Here is a 20392-nt window from a genome sequence, read left to right on the forward strand (position 1 = left end):
AATTACGTAATAAATTAAAACTATTTAAGGTAAATCATTTTTTAAACAATTTATTTTATCTAATCTGGGTCTGTAGCCGAGTTACATATCAATTTTTTTTCTACAAACGCTAAACTAGAAAACTAAAAAAAATATGAGAATGACATATCCGATTGATAGGTGACCACTATCGACAAAGAGTACATTAATATGCTATATTAATAAACGCCTATCGATAACGAATGGTTTGCCCATACATTGCCTAACGGTACGCTAAGAGCCGGCGCCGCGCGTTGCAGGTGGAGACCCCGGTGCGGTTCTGCACGTCGCCGCCGCTGGAGGCGCTGAAGCCGCGTCGCGCGGGTGCCGCCGCCGCCGCCGCCGCCGCCGAGTGCGGCTGTGCGGGCCGCGCGCCGTGCTCGCCGCGCCGCCGCCGCCTGCCGCTGCCGCCGCCGCGCCGGCACCGGCCCGCGCTCGACTTTGACAAGATGCAGCAGGTAGCACTCCTCATTACACGTTCATATTCCTTCTATTTATGTATTTAGACGATCTCACAGCTCAGATTATATGTTTTTCTAAATTGGTCAGGCTCAGGGCTCGTAGCCATGTGGCACGTCAATTCTCTTTCTACAAACGCTAACGTTTCGAAAGTAACAAAATGTATGGGAATGACAGATCCGAATGACAACTTGATAATCACAAAAAAAAAATCTGACAGAGTGGAGGATAAATCTGTAAAATTAAACCGGTAGATTGAACATCCAAACTTACGAAGGGAAGTTATTTGAGTTCCCTGCAACAGTGGTTTAATATTTTGTCTGCCTAGTGGATTGACGAGAAAGCGGATTGCAATAAATCGTATCATGTAGGTGGCAAAGTTAAGTTTCCATAAATTACTGTTACAGTATAGTAGATAAGAATAACATATTGGTTTAATTAAAACCTGTATAGCATGCATACTCGTAGTATCGTACGCGTAGGTAGTTCTAATAATCGCGGAATCACGGACGCAGGTCGGCCTTGCGTAATCACTGTGTGCCGCTGTGTCAGTGTTGCCAGCTCCAGTTGATTCGTCTTCCTGGATTTGTTATCAGAAGTCGATAGAAAGATGCAAAAACTGATTCAACTTGAGACAGTTCTCGCATTTTATTCTGGTAAGGTTGCTGGACGCCACTAGCAGCCTGAAAAAGAGGAGAGGCAAATGAATAAGAATATATACATAAACAATACAATCTTTACTAAATATAAAGGTACCAGCGGCGTAGAGTCTATACAGGCCGATTCCCAACGGGTTACCATTTAAATAATGAATATGTACGGATGTATAAGAAACCGGTGTTTGTATCATGCGGTATGAATTTAGTTTTCTTTGGGACGGCTTAACTTCGTCAAAATTCCATCATTCGCCACTGGTAGGTACACTGTCTGACTCATGTATACCAGAGGTATCAAAAATGTTTATAATTCTGGCAAATTAAAAAATAGTCGCCGGCTAACTCACTATGAATCATGTCGTCAAAACTTTTTTTTACTGCAGCACGTCGCTATTTAGACATATACACATAATAAAAGAAGCTAGAGCTAGTCGCAATTTTTCACAATTGGCAACACTGCGCGTGTGTGTGCACAATGTTTATGATACTTACGTATATATTGTACATACAAATTGGATAATTCTCTCTTCAATACAGCCTCATAATGAGTCCTCAGGGTAGGCAATGCATTTTTGCATGTATAAAGTGCACGCCGGTTGTGTGCGGGCGGGGTGCGGGGTGCGGGGTGCGGGGCGCGAGGCGCGCAAGTGACGGCGCGAGGTGCATGGCGGCGCATAATGGGCTCACATGCACGACGCTGTTCCCACGACCGCGGGTAGGGCTGGCACTTGCGTGACATTTGTTTATACTAAACTAGCCGACTCCTGCGATTTTGCTCGCTTAACGTCCCGTGGGAATACGGGCACAAAATATGGTCTACTCATTTATAATGTAGCTTTCCATCAGTGAAAGAAGTTTAAAATCGGTCTAGTCGTTTCGGAGCCTATTCATAACAAACAGAAATCAAATGTTATCTCTTTAGCATATTAGTTTCAAAATATTCTTTTTAAATTTTCCGGTTAACATGTCAACTATTTTTCTTTTCTTCTAATTTTCAATACTTTTGGAATGTACTAAAAAACTAAAATAAAAATAAAACGAGTTTGCTGTAGTTTATCCACGGCTGAAGTAAAACTTCTTTAGTTCTCCCTCTCAAAGTCCGCGCACCTCAGCCGATTACACTTTTTGTAACGCATTAAGCGTGCCTGAGGAAGTATTACTTTAAAATTAAAACAAAAATTTAACAACCTGATGAAGTGACAGCCCTGCCAGGCCTGCGCGCCGCACGCAGGGTTCACGGGCCGGGAATAAAGGGTAAATTAAGGTTTCAATTTATGTGCGAGCTTATACTTACCGCCATCTATCTACCTATGACTACCACCTTACCAACCGAAGGTGACCTTCAATTACTAAAGGCCCAAAAACTACGCCAACATTATTGTGATCTACATTGCTGTTTTGCTCGGTGATTTATAAAATTATTTTGTATTAGATCTTCAATGGATAACTCTAATACAAATTTCAAGCCTCAATAGCTCCACAATAAAGAGGTTGACTCAACACCGAGTAGTGGTCGAGCGAGAGGTCATGCCCACCACAGACTACCTATTGAACGCAAGCTTTTAAGAAAGTCTTATTATAGTGTTAATGAATAGATAAATGATACTGCATTATACGACTGTGTGCTTGGTTTTAAATAAGTTTGTAAAAAAAAAAAATACTTGGCTGACTTTGTTGTGGGTTCTTCTCGAACCAAGGTGCGCTTTGGAACCCTCGTATCCTCGTAATTTTAAATTTTCGACTATTATTACCACCATTAGATTAAATTAATTTTTGACTTAATCCTGACTTTTCAAAGTGCTTGTAAACTGAGCTTAATTGAAATAAATGAATTTTGAATTTTGAATACCACCCGCTGGACTATTGCCGTAACAGTCTTAGTCTAACTAGTCTCCGACTAACTGTAGGGGAACGGTAATATAAGACAAAGGTTTTTAAAAGAATTATGTAGATACTGTAGAATGATAAAATTCCTCATCAAATTTGACGTAAATATGCCGCTGACGAATATTTTGCAGCATTCTTATGCGCACTTGTGTAAAACATCTGTTTTCAAAAAGGTGACATAATCATTTTTTCCTATATCCACCTTATTTGTCAGATTATAGTCGAAGATGGCTAGGTACCTCCATAATAATTTAGGTACTTGTTTCAATTATTATGGTTGATTTGGATGTAGGCAGGCAATAAGTTGACAGCACGATAACGCCTTTTTGTTAACCACACAGCAAAACGCGTTACTAGAGTATTTAATAACGCGCTTTTGCTGTATTTTAATAAAGTCAATATAGAGTTAAAGTCATAATAAATAAAGTCAGAGTTATATTCCGATTTTTCCGATCTTCCTTCACCATTGCATTTTTATTGCCTTCAAAAGTTTATAAATAATTGTATGAAAATTAAAGAAGATTAGCACCAACAGGATCCCAATAATGACAACACGGAGCCAGTGATAATAACACTAATAAGAACAAATAAATAATAGTTGTGATTTTATTCTCCGGGGACAGCAATTTAATCTAAAGTAATAACCACAGGGTTAGCACTTTCCACGAGCTGCAATAAAGACTTCGTTGAACAAAACACTAATATAACGCCCTCGCGTCTCGGTACCAAGTCAATGGAGCGCCGCGCGTCATTGAGCCCTCGTCAATGGCGACATTCCTTGCGCGCGCAGACCGGCCGCGCCGCCTCCCCCGTACATGGCCCGACGTGGAATCAAAACGCTTTTTTTGCCCAACTCCCTGTTGTACAGCGGGCTCCACACGCAATGAGCCCACTGAGAACGCGCGAGCTTTTCATTTACTTGAGTTGGGAATTGAAAATTTAGTTTTCGTCGTATAATTACCTACTAGCGTTACGATCTATGTAATTTTTTTTTAAATTCGGTTTAATTTTCTTGTCTACTAAAACTAATCATGCATTACAGACTAACTACAAAGCGGGGTTTTATATTACTCAGTGTTAACATCTGTCCTTAGTTATTGTTTTGTAACAACAGTATAATATAAATCATAGGCTGAAGTCAAGTATAATATAAATCATAGGCTGAAGTCAAGTATAATATAAATCATAGGCTGAAGTCAAGTATAATATAAATCATAGGCTGAAGCTTTGACAAATACCTTTCATGGTTTTTTGCTGATCGTTGTGTTTGGAAGTTCACGCAAGTCCAAGTCCATGTCTAGCTGTGGACGTCCATCGGCTAAAGATAAGAAAAATAAAAAATGCTACTTTTAAGAACTAGCTCTATCAAAGGAGAGTAATTATAATACCATGTCCGTCAGTAGTGATTCTAACACTCTAAATTTTTAACTGTATAAGTATATATATTTTTGGTCATAAACTTATTTTATGTAATCTGCAAATTGAAATGCTAATAAAATCCTGAACATGCTTCCCTTATTAATAGCTATACTTAGCTTAGGTTAGCGATACGGATAGTTAAAATATTAAAAGTATACCTAAATCTAGTTGAAATAAACGAACTTTAATGAATTTGACTTATCGTGTGTAGCCGCCTGTACATTAAACCTACCTACACACTCTATCCGTTTATTAGACATCATGCGGTGTTCAATGCATTATTGATAACGTTGGTACCGATAGGATCTTCAAGTTTTTGCCGTGAAATCGACTTGCGGAAGATATTCTCTATAACATCCCTGATATATACTAAGCCATAGAATACATATTAAGTTACTACCTACAGGAACTACGTACAAATTTAGGTAGTTGTACTACTACTAAGTATTACAAGTAGGTATTTACTTCTGAGTAGTAATTAAATTATTGAGTTCATACTGAAAATTTTATGTCGGAAAAATTGGCTTAAAATTCAGTTACGAAAAAACGCATGGCGGTCGTATTTCTCCACACGGGCCCTGTCACAAAAAGTTCTACAGTTATACTCCGCGCCACGAAACAAGTCCCGAAGACGCGGCGCTAACGTCTTAAATGACACTCATTGTCATTGGTAATGGCGGTTTTATTTTCATTTGTAAGGCGTTGGCTATTTAAGTTCTGGTTTTAGCTGCGGGACTTTTATCGTGGCGCGGAGTCTACTAAAATACTATTCAATGCTATAAGAATGTATAACAAGGGTTTTCTAACTTTACGAACCCGGGAATATCAGAACTACAACTAAATAAGCTAGTGGAGGCTGGTTGGTAGTCGGACCAATAAGGAAGTGTAACCGTTGGGTTAGTAAAGAAGTAAATAGCTTACTAATGCCGGGCCAGTAATGCTGGCCATACACGGCGCGCCGTGGGCGGGGCATGGACGTGTTGCATCATAACTTGATAATTGATACTTATGAGTATGTGTAGGTACTAACGATAATTAATAATAATTTATTTATTTATTTATTGAAACATTAATTAACAATGGCCTCTAGAAACATTTTATATAGGTACTTATAATCAATCTGTAGAGAAGTCAATTCTGTACATGAAATATATTTCCAAAATAATTATCAGGGGGTGATTAGTGATTGATACTGATGCCAAAAATGCAATCAGTAAAATTTTAGTCTGTCTGAAAGAAAGAAAAGAAAGAAAGAAATATCTTTATTTTTAGGCAGTGCCACACATTACAATAATAAATTTTAAATATATAACTTATAGCTAAAACAAAAAAAGAAGAACGCCCTGCAATATGTGGCATAACCTAAAAAAAGGTCTGTCTATCTGTCTTTCTTTATGTTCGTTATAGCAACAAAAACTACTCGACGGATTTTAATGAAACTTGGTTCAATTATTCTTCATACTCCTGGGTAGGTTATAGTATACTTTTGAAAGTGAAATAATTAAATGTTTTTTTTATTATATTTTATCTCACAAAGTTAATTTTATTCATAAAATGTTGAGCATTTTTCTGATATAAAACTCTGCGAAGATTTAGATAAGTACCGTTCGTTTTTAGACGGATGATAAAAGTTTTATATTACATTACGGCACACGTGCATTTTACTTTACATTACATTACGGCACATGTGCGCAATGAGATAGATGTTCAAATTGGTGAAAGCGATACTTTACGAGCAAATATATTATATATCATTTAATACCATCGGGCGCAATTTTACTAGGCAACCTATTTGCATTGACTCAATATGAATATTTTCTATAATTTTTTTCTTATCTCAAATAAATAACAGATGAGGGTATATAATTCTTATGCCGGATCTCGTACTATTTGCAAATAGCAGTTTAATATTCGCGCAGCGTGTAACGTGTTACGTCACATGCCATACGTGGCGCTAATGTATTCGACGGGGTATTGTTTGTTTGAATTTTGATTTTATTTTGACCGCAGCTAACACTCCTTCATTGTTTTAATAATAAATAGTAGACGTTTAAATAACTTCATATTTGAACCATGTAACAAACTTTCACTCTTCCTGCAATGAAGTTTGTCAGGCAAGCTCTACAAGGTATCTTCTGGCAAGGTTTCGGATGCCAAAGGAATCACCGACATAGCTTAATGATTTACTAAGCTGAATTGGTGTTAGTCAAACATTATCATCGGAGCAGCTTGCTAGTTTAAGCTCTAAAACCTATCTCATATAGGAAACGAGTGCCCAGCGGTGGGCCATTAAAAATATTATTAATTGGTATGTGGGTGCTTGTTCCAGCTGAAGGTGGGCGGCGGAGTGCGCTCGTGGCGCGCGGTAGGCGGCGCACACGGTGGCGAGCTGTCCGTGTTCTGCTGGTGATGAGCGCCGCCCGCCCAGCCGCCCAGCCGCCCCGACCACACCTGCCAGCTCCGCACAGGTACGCTAGCTGCAGCTCGGTGCTGAGGCTGAGCCAGTGTGTGAGCGGCGGCGAGCTGACCGTGTTCTGCTGGTGATGAGCGCCGCCCGCCCAGCCGCCCAGCCGCCCACGACCACACCTACAGGTGGTAGTGGTGGGTCGCATTGTGGTACGTGTGGCCTACACGTCCACAGTGCCATTGCCGGATAATGGTTCATGGTATTCGACGATGGCCGACCATCAACTATTGGTTAGTTACAAGGTCCAGTTATATCATAGTACTGAAATTATAAATTCACAAGTAAGTCTGCCTTACCTTTTGGTTTTGAAGAATCTTGAGATGAATTTGATCATAAGATAACACTACTTCATTACTATACTTTTGTCGAGAATATGTCACTCCCTAGGAGGAAACAGCATTTCATGCGGACAGTTGTGCAGTTGTAGTACAGTTTCCTATTTTATTAACACAAGTTCCAGGCCTCGATTTGACCAACAGCAACTGTACTAGCCGTGACACCCCGTGGATACCCAGTGAATATGACTTCTGTCAACTGCCTCCGATTCCGTAGGGCGTAGGTTCGAATTCAATAGGTAATTCGAATCGTGAGGAAACCTGCATACCTGAGAATCTTCTCAATCCTCTGCCAATCGGCATTGGGCCGGCGTGGGGCCCCTCATTCTGTGCAGCCGAACATGTAACATGTAACAGTAACAGTGTACCTCTGTTGCAGCGCGCGGGGCCGAGCTCGCCGCGGTGCCGGCGACTCATATCAGGTTAAAGCGACTCGGTGCGCCGTCCGAGTGTTCGAGTTCCTTTAATTGCACTCAAATAATGATCAAAGTACAAACTTACTAATACTATTATATCGATCGCGTTCGCCGCATTCGCCGACCGAATGTAGTTTTTGGAAATATTTACTCGTTTTGAATACTGTGTTTAAATTATTGCCACTCGTAATCGGTTTCGGATGTTCGCGTCAGCAGTCGCGCGACGGCAGGCGCGAGAGGCGCGACGGTCGGGGCTCGCTCGCGCGACGCCTCCGACGTGGCCATCGTTAGTTACGTAAACAAATTATTTTAATCAGTCGCTGCGACGACTGTATTGCGGTGTTGTATTTCTGGAGTACTCGACGCGATGTCGCCGTCGACGCGACGAATTTTGGAGAAGAACTTCACGGGATGCGGGCTTCTTCTCCGACGTTTTTACACGATTTTGACGCTGGAGATACTTTTCTGACATGAAAAAGTATCGTAGATTAAACTTAAATATAATATAGCTGTCCTAATAATAAAACATGTATGTCGTATTAGTTGTAACTTGTACCGTGCGTCCGGTCGCACGCGGCGCCCACGACGCCAGGCGAAGCCCGCATCGCGTGAGCCGCACTATAGGAGGTTTCGGTAGAATCGCCTCGGCTTTTGATCTCGAATTGCGACTGAGCGGCTCGGCGCTAGCGCGAGCTAGCGGTCGAGTCGCGCGTGATTCCTTCATAGATTATCAAAATATTTTTATCTTTTTTAAAATGTCAATTGATATGAACGCGATGCGCTGCCTTTTGTGCAATATGGATGGATTTTGTGGGATTTGTGAGATGTTTATTGATACTTGGAAGCGGGGGCGTCGCTGCGTCGCTCGTGCGACGGTCGCGAGACACGCAGCGACGCCTCCGTCTGTCGCCGCGACAGACGACAGATGGAAGCGGCGCGCTCGCAGTTCATACAAGATATTGGTTGTACCTAGTTGTAACTTATGTTAGTAGTTTATTTAGCAGGGCTAATTCTGTTACTCTTGTTGTGTTATAAACGAAAATGAAAAAAAAATATAATAAAAATGTGGTGCGAGTGGATACAAGTGAATTTAACGATAAAGACATTTAACAAATTTTCAAATTAATACGATAAAAGTACTAAGACTTTTTTAAAATCGCTTGAATAAAGATTGTATGTACATAGAGATAAGTTACGTAGGGCTCGGAGATGTATTTCCGATTATCGTTTCACGCGCTGGTGAGTGGTTACAACGACAGCTGTTGCAAATAATAACATTGTTTATATTGGGTATTAAATAAAAGAACTGGAAAGCTAAAAAAAAATATATGATACTAAAGATGACGCTGATCTTGCAAATTATCGTGGCGTCTGTCAAAAATGAATATTAGGATGCAGTTTGATTTGTTCTTAATCGTTTCGTAACATGGAAACTATTTCAACTGTCGCATCGATTGCATTTCGGTGCTTGGTGGTGGAGCCGTGCGATGTGACCGCGGACGCATTCATCATCCTATTTTCCATAGTACTAGCAGAGAAACTCAATAGTTCCTTTCTAAAATAAGCAGCACTCCTATTGTGACCAGAAGGCCTTGTGGGTACAGTTGATTCTTTGATACGACAGTTGGTTTCACCACTCTCAGCTTCTATAACTCAAATATAAAAATGTGACTTTTGTATTACGATCTAGGTAATTTAATGGCAATAGTGTAGAAGTCTGGGGTAGTTGCACATTCAGTCCGACTCTCATTCAAGTAGTGACAACCGCCAGTTCACAAACGCGTCGATAGTAATCGGAGCTACACCTTCAGCGCAGTCTAGATGTAGTAGGTATAACAAATTGTATGACGGAGGCGCTCGGCGCCTGCTCTTTTGTTAACATTTCTTTTGTGTTATTTTTTATTTCCGCTGAAATTTCTTTACTGACTCGTCCATGTCTCAGAGAGCCACCTGCGAGCCGACGGAGTCTAGCGCGCGTTGTGACAGTTGAAGCGGTTGTTCTGTATTTAAAATCCGACACTAAATACCCACCTTGAAGAAGAACGATCAAATTCGTTTTACAATTTTTAATAAATTATTGTTGTGTGCGGTATGATATCACAAAAAAACCACTTCAACTTTCGTGATGACAACTGGGCCTTTTCTCTATGATACTCAAGTCTTAACCTTAATGCCAGAACGCAGAGTCGAGTTACGAGTAGCCATTTAAAAATAGAAACTTTAAAGAATGATTCCACTGTAGACGGAGAATCTCTGTCTACGCTGGGATCATTCTTGTTGACATGAAAGTCCGTTTTCAAATATATGAAAGTATGGTAACTTCCATGTAAGTAATTTTTTTACGAAGACCAGAAAAATAAAAAACCTCACAAAAAAGGAACTAATTTTTGCCATTGGCACACTAAACACAAAAATTATTGTGGCGCCCCCAATCCAGGTTTATTATATTTCTGGTCATATACCGAGAGCCTGCATAGTCAGACATTTTGTAAGTATTTTGGAGCTGAAAGCTTCATTTAAGTTTGTATGTCATGCCAGATAAGTACAGTAACCAATTATGGAATTCAGATCGAGGTGGGTTTGGAATGTAGCGGGTGCACGTGCCCAGGTCTCCTATATTGTCCTAGTATATAACAGAATGAAAAAATATAACGTAATTTCAAGATATCCTTTAACTTTGGCAACCCTTCGCTAAAGCCTTTTAAAGAAATCTTTAAGTATTTTTCGAAAGGTTGCCGCGGTTAGTTGTTTTCTCATATTATGCAGAAAAAAATACGCTTTATAATTGGACGTTTGACGATCTGTACCCTTGAAACTTGCCATCTTCCTAAGCCATCACACCATATCCTTATTCATAATTTGCTACTGTTCTAGCTATCTCCAAACTATGGTAGGAAGGAGCAACTGACGATTTTTTAGCTTTCCTAAAATAAGGTGTAACGCAGGCATCAGGTTTATAGTTAAGATTTTAGTATCATGGAGAAATTTTACTATGAGTTTAGCCATTCGAATATCTACGCCGAAAGTTACATAGTATTTATTTGGTATTTAACCTTTAACATTACAACACCCCACCCTAGTTACTTAGTATTCTGTGTGTGTGTAACAATACACTCATCACCCAATCTAAAAATTTAATCACTTGCCATTGACGTAAGTATGAAAACACAGCTATTTATACATAAATATTTGTTCCACAAATATTGGATCATTATTTTGATATATCTATATCAAAATAATGATCCAATATGGTCCACACGATGGGGTGTTGAATTTGAATTTGCAAAACTCAGAGTGGCCCTCTTGATCTTAATTATTTGCTGTCAGATTATGATTTATTAAATAAATTATTTTTATCAGAAATCTACTTAAAATTATAATAACTCACCTGTCTTTGCTGCTATTGGGTTCGAATTTACTTTAGAAAAAAATATGACTAAAAAAAAGTTTAAAAAAAATTTTTACACCTTTGTCTACTTTATTACAAAAAAAAAATCATAACGCAGGAATAATATCTAAGTGTAGGTACAGTGAGCCAAATATCAATTCGTATTTTATTATAAGGAAAATTTAATTATGTACCTACTTATGTCCCAAAATTTAATGGTAGGTAAAATGAAGTAATAGCAATTCAATAACTTAAGTAAGCTACAGAATGTCTGAAGTAGATTTATAAATGAAATACAGGGACAAATTATATGGTCAAAATAATTTTCTTTCTGTATGTAGTAAATATATATAGCTGGGCAAATTCGTTCGTAACACTCCCGATGGCCCGTGTGGGAGTGGCCGGGAGGGAGTTAACGATATCCCGCGCGCACGACTACATACCCGCGCAGTCCTTTCCTCTGCCCCGCGGGCACGACTTCATACCTGCGTAGTCCTTTCCCCTGTTGCTCGCATATCATGAAAGTTTCATCAACGAACTCGCCAAGCTATAGTAAAACCTTTTTGCCTCTTTTTCAAAATAAAATATTTGAGGGTAGTACAAAAATAAACGGAAAGGCCCATGTCCAGCAGTGGACGGCTACAGGCTGATGCTAAAAACACAAAACAAAGGTATAAAGGTGATTTGGTTGTGCACAAATCGTAAATTAGCCACAGCTCTAAAAGGAGTGCCATCCCAACCCTTTCAAGAGGAACAGCGTGAAAAGGCACTACTTTCATATTTGTATTATTGAATAATCACGTCTAGTTCATCATTTTCATTCATTGAAACCTCAATAGCTCACGGTAAGAGTGGTCTGCCTCATCACCGAGGGGTGGTGGGTGGTGGTTCGATCCCCGCCCCGTTGGTCTATTGTCGTACCCACTCCTAATACAGTAATACAGTCTTTCCCGACTAGTTAGAGTTAGAGGAGAATGGGAAAATCTCACATGGGCTTTCAATCCTACGTATGGCATAAATCAAATCAAATAAAAAAAATATATGACGTATTAAAACGAATGGACGTAAGACGAAATAAAAAAAAAACTAACAACAGCACAATTGAATAGTAAAATACGAATTGACGTTTGTCCCGCATAGCTGATTCTCTATGCCAAGGAAATTAACTTCGTCATTAAAAGTAATTACGATGTCATAGAGAATCAGTTGATCATTGGTTCGCACCCAGCAGCTGCAGAGATACGCAGAGACGATTGGCACATGTTGACAGCAAGCGGGCTTGCAGCGACAACCATCGGTGATATTTACAAAATGATTTATATTATGTTTTATATATTGAATTAACAAGCGTAATAAAGAGTGAGCAATGGCACATCTTACATTGTTGTTTTATTCATAACCTTTGCGAGAAATCGGGTCATTTTTGGCTGCTGGAAAACTACGCCACTCTCGTCATAGGGAGAGATTTTGAGCTTACGACTTCACACCACGATTTTCGGTTAATCACACTTAGTATTAAAACCAATCATTAGTGAGTCACTACTGACGTATTTGACTGACTACGAAAGAGATTCTACCGAGAAGAAACAAAAAACCCAGCAGTTGCTCATCTGTAAAAAGTAACACTTTTCACAGATGAGAAACACAATTCAAGTCTTTATTATAATTATGTTTGTTTATTTTTTAATTCTTTACAAGTTAGCCTTTGACTACAATCTCACCTGATGGTAAGTGATGATGCAATCTAAGATGGAAGCAGGCTAACTTGTTAAGAGGAGGATGAAAATCCACTCTCCTTTTGGTTTCTACACAGCATCGTACCGGAACGTTAACTCGCTTGGCGGTACGTCTTTGTCGGTAAGGTGGTAACTAGTCACGGCAGAAGCCTACCAGCAGCCAGACCTGGACCGGTTAAGAAAACCTCAATCGGCCCAGCCGCGGATCGAACCTAGGACCTCCGTCTTGAAATCCGCCGCGCATACCACTGCGCTACGGAGGCCGTCAGGAGGCTGTGTCTGGCAGTGCTTCGGTGTCAACTCTGCACGTCGAGGCAGAATAGGGACGTTGACTCTTATCAAAATTAATATTAATTTTGTGTAGTAAAAATCAAAATTATGAATAATGTTTAGATCTATTTATTGAACATACCAGTCAAAATTATAAAACGTTGGGTAAAATCAGTAATTAAATGTGTTCTGGTGATAATAATATATTATGATATAAGTGCGGTAAGTTGAAAATCACAGCCGAGTCGATATTGCAGCTCGAGCCAAAGGCGAGAGCTATAGTAAGGAAGCAGAGGCTGTAATTATCAAAGCGCACGTATGTCATACGACGTTTTATAACACATTTGCGAGGAAACACACTTTCTGAAAACGAATTTACATATTTGCTTGTTTTCCTTAAGATGACATTTCGATACGCTTGTCATTTTTGCACAGATAACGATGTGCGCACACCAGCGTTTTTAGACTAATACTAATAAAGTAAATTATTTTTTTTGTATTTCTGATACAGATGGTTGACATTTATTGTCAAATACATTAAAATTAAAGAATTAAATGGCTTTTTATTATATTTTATCTCACACAGTTAATTTTATTCATAAAATGTTGAGCACTTTTCTGACATAAAAACCCTTTGCCAAGATTTTAAAAAAGTACCGTTCGTTTTTAGACAGATGGCAAAGGTTTTATATTACAATGCGGCACATGTACATTTTACTTTACATTACGACACATGTGCTTAATGAGATACATTACGATAATGAAATTAATGAAATAAGCGATACTTTACTAGCAAATGTGATATAAAATATTTTACTTACTTACCCAATAGCTAGGATATTTAACAGTATTAGTAGGTACTAATGTATGATAAAAAATATAGATATTTTTTTTCAGTCCTAAGTTATTTACATTAACACACGAGATTTATAAATGATATGATCTGTTTGCTTGGATCTAACCACAATCTTTTCTGACACGGTGGCCAAAAATGCATCTAACGTCGCGGCGGTCGCCATTTTGCAAGGGTGGACCGGGGGAGCAAGGAGGCCAAGCATCGAGCCCCCCCCCCCCCCCCCAACCGACACTCGGGAGGAGAAGACCTTGCCTGTTTCTATGCCACTATACTCCTGTGGATACTAATATGTTGATGCACAAGAGAATATCTCAATGACTTACAAATTGAATAAATGCAATTGTGTAGTACTCGCGGACGCCCGCGACTTCGTCCGCGTGGAAATCAATGTAAACTTTCAAGCCCTATTTCACCACTTTAGGGGTTGAATTTTAACAAACAAAACAAAAACACACGGACAGACAGACAAAAATCGAAAAAAAATTTTTTTAACTTCAGTATCGATTATATAAAATTCCCCCCCAACAAACATTTCCAAAATATCTTCAATGTACAGAATTTGACCTGCTACAGTTTTAATAAAAGTATAGATAGATGTATGCATAAAAATCATTGATCTCCTATTAAAAAGTGGATGCACCATCAGCGACCAAAAAACGTCCCCACTCAATGAGTGCCAAACACAATTTCTTGGCACTCAATTCAAGTAGTCGCATTTGCAAATTCAACCTTAAACTCCATCCTTAAGGTTGAATTTGCTCTGAGTTTGGGATTTTATCGAATATTGAACTATATTTAAAGGCCTTATGTATTTATTTTCTTTACCAATAATTATAACTGTCAAAGCAAAATTGGCCAGTTTTTAAGTGAAATTTCTATATGATTGTGCATCCTTTTACTATAAGAGGTCAATGATAGGAATACATTTATTTATATACTAATGTAACATGTAAAATGTAAATGATATACATCGTAAATGCGAATGTGATTCTAATCAGTTTATCTGAGCAACAGGGACTATCCGAATAGTTACAGTAATGGATATTTCAGCATTTCCTTTATACTTTAATTTTTTTTAATATCATAAATAAACAGGATTAAGATTCCTTAACCTCAAAATATAAGTATAAACTAAAAATGTCCTTAAAACAAAAGTGGCAATTACAAGTCGAAGTCAAATTACGCCATTTTTCTTCACTACAACATTGAAATATTTATGTAAAGTTAATGATTTCGTAACCGCCTTCGGAGCTTTCTCTGTGACGGAATTCCTTCTGGTCGGAAAGTTTTCTTTTGGACTCAGGGGCGCAATTTGACTGGCTCGTTCTACCGTTTCTACGGGTTTGCCTTTTCTTTCGCGAACCATTAAAGTAAGCCAATCTGTAGTTTCCTGTTTCTTCTTGACCGGCGACATCAGTTTCAGGTGAGGCGCCTCGCCGTCCATCACGAAGTTGGGTAGATTCTTCGTCGGCGTCGTGAAACTCAACACCCTGACCTTTGTGGGGGACACCTTGACGGGCGTTCTGTGCGGTATCGTACTCGACGATATCGCTTTTGGACTTTTGGCGGAAAGTATTTTGCAATTCCTCCTCTCGTAACTTTTGGTCGGCGACATGAACGAAGAGCCCGCCTTGGGAATGTAATACGTCCACTCGGGAGACTTCGAGGGGTCGGGATCCGTGTGGCCGTTGCAAGGCGTGGAACTTTCGGCAGAAGTTTGTTCCGCAAATCTCTGTCGTTTCACACCAGCGGGCAAGAGCTGCTCCTCAGGGATGCACGGCATGTCCAGTTTGAGCCGTTTGACCGTGGTCTCCGCATCGTCCGTTTCTTTGGAAGCGTTCATCAGATCTGCGAGACAGCGTTTAGTTTTCTTGGTGCTGCTGCTGCCTTGCGCGCGCGCGCGCTTGGCGCTGTAGGAGCTCGGCGTCGTCGTTTTTCGTTTCAAGGAGCTGGGCGTGCGGTCCAGGCCGCCCCACTGCGGGAGGCTCGTGATCTCCGCGCGCGGGACGACCTCAGCCTTCCCGCTCAACTCGACGTCCGTCTCCGGAAACTCCGCTCCTATCCTCCATATTTTATGTCTGGCGTCGTCGCTGCAAGTGACCACCTTCATGTCCCCCGTCCGGCACCAGGCGGCGCAGGTCACCTCGGCGCGGTGGCCCGTCAGTTTGACCACGGGCTGGGAGTACTTGACGTTCCATATGTAGGCGTTTTTGTCGCTACTCCCGCTGACCAGATACGAGCTGTCGGGGCTCAGACTGGTTTTGATGTAGAACGTGCTGTTCTCGTGGCCGACGTACCTCTGCTCCGGCAGCGCGCTGTGCGTGGAGATGTTGAAGCAGTAGATGACGTCGTCCATGCAGCTGGCGTAGAGCCGCACCCTGGCGTCGTCTATCACCAGGTTGGTGTAGCCGTTCTTGGTGGAGCTGCCGCAGTAGGGTATCGAGTGTTTGGGCAGCGGTTCTCTCTTGTAAACGTTGTAGTTCTTTCTCAGATCCCAAACTTTGATGTTGCCGTCGCACTCGCCGCAGGAGATCAGAGTCGAGTCGTTCTGGAAGACGAGGCCGGTGATGCTGATGGCCCGGTGGTTGTCTATGCGGGGTCGCTTGCCGTGCGAGCCGGGGGTCTTGGGGGTGAAGCTCGAGTGGCAGCTCATCAAGCAGTTGTCGGGCTTGAGCACGATCGCCGGGTGGTTGTTGGCGCGGATGTCCCAGACGAGAATGTGTCCGTCCCGGCCGCCGGTGGCGAACACGGAGGGCTCGCAGGGCCGGAACACGGCGGTCTTCACAGATTTGTTGTGGTGCGCGAATGTGAGGACCTGTTTCGGCGATGCCTCTGACACGTCCCAGAGGCAGGCTGTGTGATCACCTGAAAAAACAATTATGCTTTCTTAATTATGGAATGGTGTTTATGTAACTCATTAAAAATTAAATAGAGACAATTTATTTATTAATGTTATTTTATTTATTCTTAAATCTTTAAAAATTTAATGACAATGTTGATAAACGATAAAAAGCTTGAGAATTAAGTGCACTTCAATGACTGGGTAGTCATTGAAGTTTTCGACAAAATTGTTAAATGTTGATAGAAAAAATAAGAAACCCTGACTAAGTCTGTCTGTATGTTCACAATAAACTAAAAAATACTAAATGAATTTTCATGCAATTTTCTGAAATACCTTAAGATCCATGTGGAACATATAGTAAAGGAATAAATTATAAATCATTTGTAAAGATTTTGTATACACTGGTAGAAATATGATGATAATTTGTTGAAAGTGTCTATTGAATTTAAAAAATTGGTCACATGTAAATTTACAACAATTCTCTCGACGATTCGACGAAGAGAGGTAGTGTTGCACATAAGCTGAAGTATCTGACACATGCTCAGACCAATTATTGTAGAGGGCCTGCCTCGCTAGACGTTACTTTTCTTTCCGTCCGTCTGTCAAAGTATATGACCAATAATCTAATGCAATTATAAAACCTCTATAATATTGATGTTTCATAGTTGTAATCATGTTCGTCGGTTAAAAAGCTCCGTCAAAAATGTCTTTTTGTGTAGTTGAATAGTATAAAGAACTAAGCTTGTTTTCTTCCGAAAATGATAGACAATTTTGTTTGTCAATTTGGGTGCAATTCTGGTTCTCCTATAATAGATCTGAGGACACATGAGATATTGTTGGCAGTGTGACTGCTACACCTGCCTGAGACAGTGACGAAGTTCTTGTGGTGAGGCATCCAGGCGAGGTCGAACACAGCGTTGTTGTGGCACTGGAAGCCCTGAAGAGTGCTGGCACTGCTCACTGTGGACGTGTCCTGCAAATAATAAACTCATTTAATCAGCTTACAACTTGTAAGTTAAAACTAAATGAACTTGGAATTTAAAAAAAATAAGAATTTATCTACCTCTAAAATTTTAAATGCACAAAAAAGGTGTGCCAATGATAAATGGGGTTGAAACTGTGTCTAAACATATAATTGCCACCTTTTTAATTATATTATTTATTTAAGACTTTCTTTATAATGGTTCAGGTTATAGTTATTACATTTATCAAGCATGATCCCAACTATATACCAGTAATTAGATTGTAATTATACAGATGGAGAAAAGTAGTTATGTCAATGTTTAATACCTTTAATTTTTTAAAAATACTTGTGCCTAGTATATAAACATACCAGTTGAAATCATGTTGCTGCATCAAGATGAGATAAGAAATGTTGGATATGTGTAAGATAGGTAAGAGAAGTTGTAATAGTAACTTTCCTAATGATAAAAATTTGAATAAGCTTTGATTTATACAGAAGTTTGTTGATTAATTGTCTAGTGTTTGTTTTGGAAAAGAATAACTGCTAAACTTATTAAAGTTACAATACTTACACACAACTTAAATTTATACTTATTTATTTATTTGCTGAGAACATATGTTTGGCCATTTCTGGTGTACAATGTTTCTCAATGGTCTCTAGTATAGTGAATATTTATCGTCTTTCCTAGAATGTTTAGCAAATGTGTTTACTCAACATTAAGTAATTTGACAATATAATAATTAAGACGATGATTATGATGAATTGATGACACTAATAAATATTTAGAAATTAATCACTAATTTTAGATCATTATTAATCATAAGTATAAATTAGGATAGATAATAACAAAAATTAAATTAATAATTTCAGTTAGATGTACAAACACTTTTAAATAGAATATTATAATATAACTGAAATTCTACATTTACACTAATGAAGAGGTTTTTTAATTTCATATGTAATGAACAAACTATAAAACTACTGGACCAACTGGAAAAATTCTTTTACCAATAGAAAGCTGCATTATGAGGGATTAACAGAGCCAATATTTAATCCCCATATTCCCAAAGGAATGGGAACCAAGCGGGTGAAACTGAGGTCTACTATTACTATACTAAGTTTCACCTGCATAGTTCCTGTTCCTGAGGGAATAAAACATAAATAACCTATGATATATCATCATAAGAATGTAGGATTGTAATAGTGAAAGAATTTTTGAAATCTGCCTAGTAGTTTCAGAGTCTTCAATGCAAACAAACAATAAAATTTTTCAACTTTATTTATTAAAGTACCGATGCCCACGACTTCATCCACGTGGAAATCCATTGTAAACTTTCAACCTCTATTTCACCACTTTAGGGGTTCTGAAGGAATTTGATAAAGTAATATAGCTAAAACATTAGCAAACAACTAGCTTTTCAATTTAAATTTATATACTAGCAATGTATTAAAGTAATTTCTCATCTCATCTCAGCTGCAACAGCTTTAAGCAAATTGTTTGTGGGTACTTCATGGCTAGTGTTTTATATAAATCTAATAAAAATATATGGGTTGAAGACTATGACAGTATCTTAAGAGTCCTGCAGGACATTTGTAACAAGCCTCAGTGGTGCAGTTGTATGTGCGGTAGTTTGACAAGATAGAGGTCTGAGTTCCATCCCCGGCTGGGCTGATTGAGGTTTTCTTAATTGGTCAAGGTCTGGCTGGTGGGAGGCTTCTGCTGTGGCCATCACCATATCGGCAAAGATGAACTGCCAAGAGATTTAGCAGTCTGGTACAATGTTGTGTAGAAACTGACAGAGCTGTAGATTTTCATCCTCCTCCTAACAAGTTAGTCCACTTCCATATTAGATTGCATCATCACTTACCATCAGGTGAGATTGTAGTCAAGGGCTAATTTTTAAAGAATAAAACAAAATGCAGTCAGCCCACCATGCCACACTTTGTTGAAAATGTTGTGCAGTGAGTAAGGCACAGGTGTTGCGCCTTATACTCATAAGTCTATACACCAGCAACCATAACCTACCGAAAAAAGGAATACTACTCTGTGATAGAAATAAGGAAACAGTAATTAATATTGATAAACTAAAAACTAACTAATCTTAGTGTTTCAGCTATTTTATAGAAAAGAGAAGGTTGCACCTTTAGTAGACCATTACCATTGCCTGTGATAAATGCTGCTGTTTACCTGCGTAGCAACTCGACCGTCTTCATTTGCGAGGGCGAGAATGTGTTCGTAGCCCGAGGCTTCAGAAAATCGGCAGGCGAATATAGGTGGATCCTGCTCGAAGTTGCCAGCTAGAGGATCATTCTGCAGACCGTAAAACGACTCCTCCGACTGCACCACTAATCGTTTCAGGACATTATCGTAGTTAAACCGGGAGTCTGAAAAATGCCGCGCAAATATTGTTACTCGACTTCTTTATCACAATAAATTATGAATTTATGACGTGTACTTACATATTCCAAGTTGACGGTCGATAATGTTCTGTATGTCGTTCATTTTTCAGAAAGAAACGATGAACATTACGCTTTAATTTGCAGTAAATTCAGAATACAATAACCACAATAACAACCAATTTTACCCGCAAATTTCTTGAATTTTCTTTGACTTTTGACATAGACTTTGACGTTATTAATTTGACACTTTGTGTCAAACACCAGCGAGAAAAACAGTGC

The 20392-nt window shown here is 39.4% G+C and overlaps 2 protein-coding genes across 2 annotated transcripts in view; one reads left to right on the top strand and one right to left on the bottom strand.

Moving 5' to 3' along the window:
• The window catches only part of LOC112048834 (uncharacterized), a 57258-nt gene extending 44834 nt beyond the window's left edge, over positions 1-12424 (top strand). Inside the window, exons 6-8 of the mRNA XM_024086512.2 lie at positions 279-476; positions 6769-6907; positions 7621-12424. Of these exons, the coding sequence (XP_023942280.2) occupies positions 279-476; positions 6769-6849 (279 nt within the window). The 3' untranslated portion in view covers positions 6850-6907; positions 7621-12424. The remainder of the gene's footprint in view (positions 1-278; positions 477-6768; positions 6908-7620) is intronic.
• A 740-nt stretch (positions 12425-13164) lies between these two features.
• Positions 13165-20335, bottom strand: LOC112057173 (protein lethal(2)denticleless). The gene is made up of 4 exons (XM_052883475.1): positions 20174-20335; positions 19902-20098; positions 17611-17722; positions 13165-16772 (listed from the first exon to the last, which is right to left on the bottom strand). The coding sequence occupies exons 1-4, from the start codon at positions 20214-20216 to the stop codon at positions 15082-15084; spliced, it is 2043 nt and encodes a 680-aa protein (XP_052739435.1). The 5' UTR covers positions 20217-20335; the 3' UTR covers positions 13165-15081.
• Between the last annotated feature and the right edge of the window lie 57 nt (positions 20336-20392).

Source organism: Bicyclus anynana, chromosome 9 (assembly GCF_947172395.1).
Source record: "Bicyclus anynana chromosome 9, ilBicAnyn1.1, whole genome shotgun sequence".
In the NCBI taxonomy this organism is placed as follows: Eukaryota; Metazoa; Arthropoda; class Insecta; order Lepidoptera; family Nymphalidae; genus Bicyclus; species Bicyclus anynana.